At 36.8% G+C, this 12,061-nt stretch overlaps 1 protein-coding gene across 4 annotated transcripts in view; it reads right to left on the bottom strand.

Moving 5' to 3' along the window:
* cadm1b (cell adhesion molecule 1b) overlaps positions 1 to 12,061 on the bottom strand; it is a 291,883-nt gene that overhangs the window by 189,136 nt on the left and 90,686 nt on the right. The window contains exons 2-3 of one of the 4 annotated variants that reach the window (XM_047392596.1): positions 4,261 to 4,296; positions 4,114 to 4,168 (exon numbers count right to left, since the gene is read on the bottom strand). The exons of the other annotated variants lie outside the window; for them this stretch is intronic. Coding sequence (XP_047248552.1) covers positions 4,114 to 4,159 — 46 coding nt within the window. The 5' untranslated portion in view covers positions 4,160 to 4,168; positions 4,261 to 4,296. The remainder of the gene's footprint in view (positions 1 to 4,113; positions 4,169 to 4,260; positions 4,297 to 12,061) is intronic. 4 annotated transcript variants of the gene reach the window in all.

Raw genomic sequence — 12,061 nt, 5'->3', positions numbered from 1 at the left:
GACAGCGGCCCCGCATCACCGTGGTTACGGTAATGTGCAATTGGTTTGTGGACAGAATGAATCGTCTTTCATCCACAGTTACGGAGGTTAGCTGGAAGCTAACCCTTTGTTCAAGGAGCTTTCTTCAAACGTCGTCGTCGCCCGGACATCTCCTCCTCAACACAATTCAAACGAGGTTAGGGTTTGGGCAGAGAGATATTTAGGATGAAATGATCTAAATGTTTTTCATTTTCTGAAGTTTGGTTTTGTTTGTGAACCTCTGCTATCTTGGTGCTAGCAGGCTATCTGCAGCACACGTCCTCACCTTTGTGTTCTGTGTTTGTGTGTTTTTAAAGTTAAGACAAACTTTATTTAAAGAGTGATTTTAAACACAGAAGATCGGCCATAACGCGCCGTCCGCGCTTATGCATTTTGACCCTTTTATTGACGGTATTTCTAAAGGTGTGTGTTTGATTCTGGTGCTAAGCTATTAGCTTCTTTGTTAGCTTTAACTGCTAACGGCTAAGAACACGTGCTTGCCTGCTAAAGAATATGTACCCAGAAACATTATTTTACTTAATCTGATAACTAAGTAAACACCATTAAGCCCCATTTCTCCAGAAAGATTTGGCTCTTTTCCAAAATATTTCCTTAAATAATTTACCATTCCCTTAATAATATTTCTTTGAATATTATTTTAATAAGTAAAGGCAGCTAATGAGACACCGTTGAAAATTAGTCATCCAGAAGGTTGGTTTTATTCAGCAGATCATTCTTTAAAACATTATTTTATTAAAATAATATTTTATCTGATCTTACATTGTGAATGGTTGTCTAAAGGTGTGCTGATTACTGCCTAAGTTGGTTCCAAGACTAACTTAACTTCATTTCCAGATTCTTCAAGATAATCCTTGGTTCTCAAACATAAACATTGCATGGTAATGTTGCATCACTCTTTTTGGTCATGGTTTTCAATCATCTTTGATTGAACGTCTTTATATTGTACATAGTCCATTAGTCTTCCTTATTCTTTCATTCTGCTTGGTAGTTTAGTTGGATTGTTTTAGCATAGTAAAGAGTTTGTTGATTGAAATTTGTTTGACTTTGAGTTGAATTATTTTTGTTAATAAATTCTTGTATTTTCAGAAATTGTGTGAATTCATTCCATGTGTGTGCAGAGTTTTGCTGTTCAATAATGTCAGAGCTCGTCTCACACCTTTCTATTTTGTCCTAATACCATCGCCTTACTGGGCTGGTGTTCACAGGACAACCCTTAACAGACCGAAATATTATTTGATAAAATATTAAAATATTAATATTAAATATTAAATAATATGTTCAGATTCATAATCACAACATAGCTATTCATCATTAATAATTGATAAATTATTAACCAAAACCACAAAATGTCACTGTTTATTCAACTGCTTCACCAAAGGTGGCGGAACTTCGACATTATTTTGACGGATAAATCACTCTTGTATGAAATAAACACTGCTGCTCTTAATTATATATATGAAGATTTATTAAAGCCAAATAATTCTGATATACCATTATTCTGGTCCAAAAACCTTCACCTAACTAACAAGCACTATTCTACAAAAAGGGGATAAAAATGACTACCTAAAAAGAATAATAAAAGAAAAATATATATGCATTTAGTGTCTATGTAGGTCAAACCAGCAGTTTTATGGACAAAATGTGTAATTTGGGTTAAATGGAAAGAGAAGTCCTCCTGGTGTCCTGATGTCTCGATTGCAGCGATCGCCCCTAATCTCGAACAAAGAGTCATAAAATCTGAGGCGGGAACTCAGTGGAAAAACTCCAGCAACAAAGCTGGAACAAAGGAATGGTCAGGCGAGGCCCTGACCGCAATTGCTTTGAATGAAAAAACTTTTAAAAGTCCAACTTCTAACTCCTGGCTGATTTAGGATCAGCCAGACAAAAACATGAACAAGCACCATTCAGAAGTGCTTGCGCAACAAATAAAAACACAGCTCAGCATAAAACACTTCAATCAGTATTGCATGCAACAAGTTGATACCTTGGATTAACTACTGGTGATTCTAAATCACCTTCACTATGCCTTATCGTGCCCAGACTTTTAAATGCACCTATCCAATTTAATATAAAAAGAACGAAATTACTTTGATGTTGATTTCTTCTCTTCACCGGTTGGGTAAGGTCTAAAGAAAAACAAGGGAGGGGGGATCACGCGTCCGTGATCAACTCAAGAAAAAAACAGTAAACTTCTCATCCGTCCAGGAGGGGAAAATATGAAGAACCGTTTAGTCGACTAAATCAAGAAGGAGGAAACTCATGTCTTTGGAAATAAAACCTCTGTGGGTTTTCACCTGCGCCGGGTGTTGGCGTGGTTTTCGATCGGTATATGAATCTTCTGACCTTCTTGTATCAGACAGATTTCCAACTTTCAAGCTCTTCCGGGAATGGCCTTGTGGAGCAGAAGTTCGCCGGCTAGCTTTTGTCTCTCCAGATATGCGCCTCCGTTGCATCGTCCCATGAGACATGCGGGAAATGGCAACCAAACTTTTTTTTTCGGCAGATTTATAATCCCAGTGAGGTCAGAGCTGCGATGTCTGTTGAGCTGCGTATGTTCCACTGTGCGACCAAAATGGATGACTCCAACAAGGCCCAACTCCCATTTGCAAAAGAAACACACAGATGATTCGTAAGACGAGTTCCAAGGCCCGTATTAGATTTGCCAAAAACCATCTTGATAATCCCCCAGACGTTTGGGAAAATATTCTGTATGCTGATTAGACAAAAGTTTAACTTTTAGGAAATGAGCATGCTGGTGTTTCTGGTGTAAAATGAGCACAACATTTAAAAAAGAAACATAATTCCTACAGTCAAACATGGTGATGTGTGCTACTTTGCTTTTCAGGACCCAGGTGACTTGCTGCAATTGATGGAACCATGATTTCTGCTAACTGGCCAAAATGCATTTGGGTTATACAGTAGAACAATGATTTAAAGCACACCACCAGCTCTGAATGATTAAAGAAAGAATAAAATTAAGGTTTTGGAGTGACCCAGTTAAAATCGGAATTGAAATCTGATTGAAATGCCGTGTCTCTACCTTGAACAAACTGTTCATGCTCAGAATTGCTCCTGTGTGGCTGAATTTATACAGTTTTGCAAAGCAAAGTGGGGAAGAAATCATTCAAAGCAATTTAAAAGACTCATTGCCGGTTATCTCTTGATGGCAATTGTTGCCATCAAAGGTAGTACAATCATATGACACTTCCTTCTCCACATAGGGACGGGTTGGTTTGGATAGATCATTTTCGTATAACAAATAAAATCATCATTTAAAAATGTTCTGTATTTGCTCACATTATCGTTGTCTGATTTTGACATTTGTTTGATGATCTGAAGCTTTAAATGCGACAAAAAATAAGTAAGAAATTTAAAGGTACAATTACTTGTTGAATATATATTAGGGGAGCGGCGATTGCAGTTTCCTGGCCGATCACAGATTACCAATCTTTAAAAAGCCTGACCTGCCCATTCATATTTTGGCTGACACCACTTTTTTTGTCAGGTGTGATAAGGTCACAATACACCTTTAAAGTTCCGATCTTATTTTATTCCAAAAAATTGAACAATACCCGTGAAACAATAAAAATATGTTTTAACTACACATGAGGCAGTGCTCTCAAATATAAATGAAACGTTTAGAGCATTGCAGTTCCTTTAGTCTTTCATTTTTAAAAAGAAACAAAACTTGCACAATAGGTTAAACAAGTAGATACAATTGGTGGATAAGATGGGTTCGATGTGTAAGTATTGTCCGTTCACCGATCATCCATCCATCTATCTATCTATCTATCTATCTATCTATCTATCTATCTATCTATCTATCTATCTATCTATCTATCTATCTATCTATCTATCTATCTATCTATCTATCTATCTATCTATATGCATATATACAGTACTGTGCAAACGCTTTAGGCAGGTGTGAAAAAATGCTGTAAACAAAAAATGCTTTCAGAAGTATAAATGATGATTGTTTATTTTTATCAATTTACAAAATTTTAAGTTAGCGAACCCAAACATACGGCCAAATCATTAAGAACTATCTTCAGCATAAAGAAGAACAAGACTTACTGGAAGTGATGGTATGGCCCCCACAGAGTCCTGATCTCAACATCATCGAGTGTGTCTGGGATTACATGAAGAGACAGAAGGATGTGAGAAAGCCTACACCCACAGAAGATCTGTGGTTACTTTTCCAAGATGTTTGGAACAACTTACCAGCCGAGATCCTTCAAAATCTGTGTATAGGTGTACCTAGACGAATTGATGCTCATTTGAAGGCAAAGCATTCTTTGTTTACAGCATTTTTCATGCCTGCCTAAAACCTTTGAACAGTACTGCGTATTTTATAGTTTCAGTTTCCCTTAAGATTTTCAGATTTTTCATAACAAATTCCAGGTTGCATGTTGATTCATTTTTCCTTGTAAAAACAAATATTTTTCCACTGTGTTTATTTTTCTTTAAAAGACTAGACTAAATCTACATCTTCTGAGTTTTCCCTAAGTCTTTGCTCTTTAATGTGTTGAGAAATAAGCGCCACAAGGTCTTCTGTTTTCAACGGATACACTGCAGTACATCACCTCAATTAGTTATCCCAGCCCTTGTACAGGCAGCCACCACGGCTGGCGACCCGACCCCCACAGCAGAAGGAAAGTGCTTACCTAGGAGAAAAAGACAGAGAGGACATTAAATCAGGGAGCATAATATTCTAGTGAGCGCTAGGCTCGCTTTCACAGATTAGCCAATCTCTCCTCTGCACGGTGAAATGCCACAGAGTTTTAACCCTCTCTAGCTTCAATTGAAATGAAGAAGGGGGAGATTATCCTATATATTCTCCTGCTCAGCATTTTCTTGAAGTTTCTAAATGCAGGCTGCAACCACAGCCTGCACATGTTCCACTTATTCATGTTGCTGTCCTGTGTGTCTTAATATTCACAGGGTGAAAGCCTGAGCAGGGACTTAAAGAACAAAACCAGCAGGTTGTGAAGATTTTTGTGCTCTAGAACAGGGAGGAACTGAGCCCCACACTCAGCTCGCAGCGCAGTGTGAAGTGTTTTCCACTTGGCCCGATCAAAAGACAAGGTTGTCTTCCAGCACCGGATGTTACATCCCACAGCTTGATTCACCACACTCTCACATCTATTTCTCTGCCTATTTGTACCCATTGAAGTCTTGGGACTGCGTCACCACCCCTCTGCCGTGCCAAGCAGGCACACAGAAAGGGCTGATGGACAATAAAGGAAGAGAATGTCGCACAACCAGCGAGAGAAAATTAAAAGATATGCGTGTCTGTGTGAAGAACTTCCGTGATCCCGAGCAGCTAGATAAAAAGAGCCTGTGCTACCCTAAATCAACTGCATGTATGTTTCAGACACGAAACATTTCCTTGAGTCTAAAATTTGCTTGACCCAGTTATGGTTTTAAACCCACTAAACTGTTCCACCATACTATGCACCAGCTTAAAGTCCTATTATTGAAATGCCAGAGAAAGTGCCAGTAGGAAAAATTATTTTTGTTCCCTCCCTAACCTGTGGCTGCACACTGGTGGTCAGCTGGTTGAAAGAATGCTTCTGCATTTGTCCTATCCTAATGAGAAAGATAACTTTGATTGTTTGGAAATAAATCAAATTGCAAAAAAATGAAATGTTGTGGAAGCTAACGGAGTTCCTCCTATCACTCTTATCATGGTAACGCTGTTTTTAAATTACAGTTAGTTGGCTACAAATGGCATGTCTGTAAAGCAGCCAACTGCAGGCTTGCTACCTGAGCAGAGAGCCGGACTAATTAGACATCAGGCAATAAAAAGACCCACAATTTTCATTATAAAATTTCACATTCCATTAATTTTTGTATGTCTTGCTAGAAGCCTTTCTTGAATACTTACAATGAATGTGGTCAGGCGTTTATTATTATAGTCAAGTACAAAATTATTCATACCATTTGCACATTTAGAATTAAAGCAATGTTTTAATTTGACAAACATAAATCTTTTGACTTAAAGTAATTTTAATGCTTTGCAGTGGCCCAGCCAGAGTCTCGATTTGAATCTGTTAGAGAATCAGTGGAGGGAGCTAAAGATCAGGGTGATGGCAAGGAGGGCTTCCAACCTTAAGGACTTGGAGATCAATGCAAAAGATGAAATGCTGCCTACTGTATGCCATTTCCAATAACAAGCAAACGTCTTGGTAGAATGAAAGTAATTTTAAATCTAAATATGTAAATGGTATTAATAATTATGGCCATAACTATATCTGGATTAGGCATGTTCTAGTTGACAGTGTCAAAATGTTCCAATATCAGGGTTTCAAAACTCCTAAAATTTTCAAATGCGCTTTTAGTGGTCAGTATGGCTAGAAAAGTGCTTCTGAAGTTCATCACATTTACAAAATTGGCTTTTAAGAAATATTTCCAGGTGTGAAAAACACATTTATGGTCTGGACACTGAATGATCTTTACCCATCCCTCTTTTTAAGGTAATGCTATTCAAAACTATAGTTGCAAAATATGAGCAGGATGCTTGTTACGTGGCCACCTGCAGGCTTGCTACCTGAGCAAATCAATTTCTAGTGTTACTCTATATAGAGCAGAACAAGGAATATGTATATTCATGAGCACAATTAATCAAAAACTACTACTAAATTTAGACATCTGTGTGTTTACTACAAATGTTTTTCTTAAGTCCACATCAAAATAACCATATACAAATGGTATAAGTTATTATAAATCTAATAATCCGTGAGTCATTTCTACCACTTATTCCATAGTGGGTCGCCAGGAAGCTGGTGCCTATCTCTAGCAGTCTATGGGCGGGAGGCAGGGTACACCCTGGACAGGTCGCCAGTCCATCACAGGGCAACACAGATACTAGGACCTTCTTGCTGCAAGGCAACAGTGTGACCGACTGCGCCACCGTGCAGCCTATGACTCTAATGTTCTGGTATTTTTCTTTAAATTTCTGTGTAAATGATATTAAGCTGTGAAACTGTTGTATTTTTAGTCAAGTTATCAAAAGAAAAAATCATACCATGAGACTCTTAAATGGGTCTAACAACAGGATCTGAACATCCAAATCCCTAGCCTATGCAAGGCAAATGCTACATTAGTTGAGCTTTAAAATAACTCCATAGTTAGAGAAATGTATACACAGTTCAGATTTGTTACAGCTAATTAATATAATAAAGTACTAATATCAAGGACAATTTCTACACAGGAATTCATCTGATGACTGGAACCAGACAAGTTTCAGCTCGACTCGTTTGACCACTTATCAGATATAATGAAAACAAACTTTTTTTCTGGTCAGTGAATGCAGCATAGCTGAGAGTCTGGTTTGGGCTCGTATTACTCTTCATTGTGGAACTTGCTACCGAGGAAAGAAGACTAATGTAGCTTTTTTGAGTATTTTACCTGAAGTCAGGGAATCTTTGTTCAGGTAAGTTCTACCTAGACTATAGAAAACAACATGCAAACACATCAATGTTCACTTACAAATGCTAACTGTGCCAATTGCTCATAAAATGTGTTAAAAACTGATTTTACTATCACCCCAATAATCATGCTTTGTTTTAAATAATAATAGTTAAACCCTTTTTTACTGCAGACCTGCAGCCAGCGACTCCTCTCTCTTACACATAAACATGTTGTGACGTCATCTCAGCTCCTAGTATAAATAATTAATTACCGCTCACCACAGAAAGGCTCCTTAAGGCTCCATTACCGCTCCAATAAATGAATAAATGATTTAGTAGTTTAACACATCTATGTATAAATCAGAGTTTTTTCCTCTCAGATATAAACTTTGAGATAACTGTTCTTTTTAATCTTGTAAAGAAAATCTATATGTTGCACTGTTATCCTTTGAGGTGTGAAAATAAATATATAAGCTTATAGAGGAGATATGGTGTGAGTGTTATAAGTTTGGTTTAAATGGTACCGATATTTTAATTTTTGTTTTATAATTTGGAGGTTTTTACTATATTAATAGATTTCTAGTGATACCGAGAAAGACAGCTCTGTAACCTTTGCAACAAAATGGTACATTTTCAATTCAACACAAAGTAGAAAGATTATTTAAATGCTGTTAATTGTTGTTCTTAAAGAAATATTAGAATCAGTTACAATATGTGTGGGCAGGTCAGATCAGTGCATTACTAATGTTTTTTAGAGTACTTTTGTGTAACACTGTATAACGGTTTAGCTGGATAGGGGGCCATAGTTTTATTACACACCGTCTCACCTTACACAGAGTGTTTGTGTAATTACACAATTTACTTGGTTGTGCTCTGCATGACCTGTTTATGCAATGCCTCTTTGCTCTTTTTGTATCTGTGCTTGCTTTTCAAAGTTAGTGTTTCTCCTAGTCTCGCTCACACCTGTTCTCAATTATCAGTTAGTACATCTGCTGTATAGTCTTTAGCTCCCCCATCGTGCTTAGTCCCACAGACTTTCATGCACCATTGTTAGGTTCTTGTCTCTTAAGGGTTGTATTTGTGTCGGGGCTCAGATTTTTGTGACATTCTGTGCACCTTCCGTTTCAGATTCTCATCAGCCTGCCTGTCAAACTTGTGGTCTGGTCTTATTAATGCAACTTAAAAAGGAAAGGCTGTTTGTATGACTTCTACAGGTGCATCTCAGAAAATTTGAAAATAATGGAAAAGTACATTTACATAATACTAATAAAAAAGGATTGCTAATACAGAATTGTTATGTTATGGCCAAAGTACAATCAAATACAATAATGGGGAAGACTTAGCAGTTTCTAGGAAACAGTTATTGCAAAAGAAGTTGGCTGTTCACAGTGATTTGTCTAACTGTAATATTGCAACATTCAGTGGAAGGAATAGGTAGAATATGGTAGAAAAATATGTACAAACAGGAGGGATAACTTATACTATGGAAAGGATTGTGAAGCAATGTCAATTCAAGAATTTGGGGGAGATTCACAAGGCGTGGACTACAAGCTGAAGGTCATTATAAGTAAGAACTGCGTGTATCTACTGTACAATAGATGGACACACTTTTCAATAGGCCCACATTTCTGCATCAGAAATCCTTTCTTTATTTTACCAATGTTAACACTTTAAATAAATTACTGTATGTAATGAATCTAAATTAGTTTAACTTGAATTTAATTGCAATTTGACTGTTCAATATATTATTAGAGACATTTCACTACACCTTGAACTACAACTTTAAATGCAAAAATGATACCTGTCCTTGTCCAACTTGACAACAAATCTATAAAAAGACATGCTTTAGATTACACAATCTGCAGAAAACCAGATTAAAATATTGATTTGAATTATATACAGTGAATGAAGTTAACTACTGGCTTATGTGAGGAAGCCTGCACCCTATTATTTGACATAAACCTGCAGGTGCTATTGGCAGAGCTGTGACAACCAATAAAGAAGCATAAAGATCGACCTATACAGAGAAGCCCACACAGAGCCTAGGAGACCAAAAAACACACAGTCTAGACTGCTACTGATAATCAGTCAAAATACAGGTGTGGGTCAATGCTAGGGAGGAGTTTAGGGATGTTCACCTGAGCGGTTCTCAGTCTGGGAGCTGCCAGATGCCTGTTCAATAGAATTAACATGAGCTGTCTCTGAGCTAGGGAAAGACAAATGATCTCCAGATACAACAATCTTTCAGGTTCTAGTTACCCCATAAATAATGTGATAAAGATCCAGTGTTGTCTGCTGGCAACACTACTGAGTCCAGTCCAACTCCTTCTGAGCAACATGTTTGCTTTCCCTCTGCAGCCTTCATAAAGCAACCAACAAAAGGATACACATTGTAATTTATTTCAGCCTTGAGAAGCATTGAGCGTAAATATTATTTCCAGCTTTACAAATCTGCAAGCAGGAACTGAACTAGTAAGCAAGGACACAACTTCAACAAAGTTGAATAAATGCTGATAGAGAGGTCATTCAGATAGTTTCTACTGTAAAAAAGATCGTACAATAATAGGAAAGCATTGAGGATAGATTGTAGAATTCATTATTTACATGTGCTTCAAATAAATCTAAAAATGTGTCCCTCATAGTAAACTGTTGTGCTGGAAAACAACTTTAAGGTTCTATTATAGTACACTGACTATGAATTATTTGTTTACACTGTTGTGACTATGAATCTGAAAATATTATTTAATTTTAATATTTTAATATTTTATCAAATAATATTTCGGTCTGTTAAGGGTTTTCCTGTGAACACCAGCCCAGTAAGGCGATGGTATTAGGACAAAATAGAAAGGTGTGAGACGAGCTCTGACATTATTGAACAGCAAAACTCTGCACACACACGGAATGAATTCACACAATTTCTGAAAATACAAGAATTTATTAACAAAAATAAGTCAACTCAAAGTCAAACATATTTCAACCAACAAACTCTTTACTATGCTAAAACAATCCAACTAAACTACCAAGCAGAATTAAAGAATAAGGAAGACTAATGGACTATGTACAATATAAAGAAGTTGATTAAAGATGATTGAAAATCATAACCAAATGAGTGATGCAACATTACCATGCAATGTTTATGTTTGAGAACCAAGGATTATCTTGAAGAATCTGGAAATGAAGTTAAGTTAGTCTTGGAACCAACTTAGGCAATAATCAGCAAACCTTTAGACAACCATTCACAATGTAAGAACAGATCAAATATTATTTTAATAAAATAATGTTTTAAAGAATGATCTGCTGAATAAAACCAACCTTCTGGATAACTAATTCTCAACGGTGTCTCATTAGCTACCTTTGTATATTAAAATATTTAAAGAAATATTAAGGCAATGGTAAAATATTTAAGGGAAAACCTCTCCACTCGGCTTGGTAGAGACCGCGTCTCTGCAGGGAATTCTCTGGAACACAGTTTGCTTCTGCAGTCCTCAGAGAGAAAGTAAAGCAATGCTTGTACCTTAATTTCCCCTTTTTATGAATGAATACAGAGTACGCAAACAGTAATTCATCCGTACTTAACTCAGTGCATATGATCGATGATTGTATGACACCCTTGGATCCAGTTTGAAGAGTTTATGTCTGTTTGCCAGCAAAGAGACATTAGCGCGCTGCCTCTCCGGCCAGCCTCGCATGGAGTCCAGGTGGAAGAGATCGGACCATTGGGAAGGTGGGGGTTTTATACGGGCAGTTGCATCATCAGAAGTCCGCTGTTACACCGTTTCTTGGCTGTGCCGGAAGTAGGTTAATGCAATTTATTTTGAAAGTTCCCGCAAAGTTTGTACTGGCCTTTTACGTTGTAACCATGGCTGTGGGTCCCAACAACACTAATCAGACATGCAGAAAATAAGGGGGATGTGTGGGTGGCAGCAGAGGAAGTAATTCTTGAGATGCATTTTAAGATTTTTTTTTTTCTTTGCCTGATATCAATTTCTAGTTTTCTTTCACACCTGACCTGCTGATTACAATTTTGGCAAAACACAAGTTCAAAATTGGGCAAAATGTTCTTTGACAGATTTAGTAATTTCAAATTACTGTTACTGAAAATCAAGGAATTAGAAGGTCATCTCAATTTATCTGGCAAAACATCAGTCTTAATCTGTATCTGATTTTCAATAAACAAAATAAAATGCTTTTCTATATGTGTTTATAGATGTAGAAGTTGTCTAAGATTGAAAGTTTGATACATTTTAATAAACAGGAAAAAAAATCCAAATTGGTTTGCATTTGACCTGGAAACACCAATCAAAGCCAATCAAGGAAAAATGGTTGATTCCTTTTCTGGTCATTTGATTGGTACATCTCCAGTTAATTCACCTAATATCTACAAAAATCGTTTATATTACATAGAAATTACATAATCAGAGCTAGTATCATTAATCATGGTTAGATTTAGATACTCTAAATACCTGGTTGTTCTAAGATAATTATTTTATGGGTTCTGTCATGCGAAACATGCAGACACTGCCTTAAAGTATTAGCAAAGGGAACCCTCCCTCAAAATAATTTTCAAACAATAAATTCTACCCCTCAATGCTAACTGTGCTAATGGCTAA

Source organism: Girardinichthys multiradiatus, chromosome 18 (genome assembly GCF_021462225.1).
Source record: "Girardinichthys multiradiatus isolate DD_20200921_A chromosome 18, DD_fGirMul_XY1, whole genome shotgun sequence".
NCBI lineage: Eukaryota > Metazoa > Chordata > Actinopteri > Cyprinodontiformes > Goodeidae > Girardinichthys > Girardinichthys multiradiatus.
Note: the sequence above shows the minus strand (reverse complement) of the source record. Positions and strands in the feature narration are given on the sequence as shown.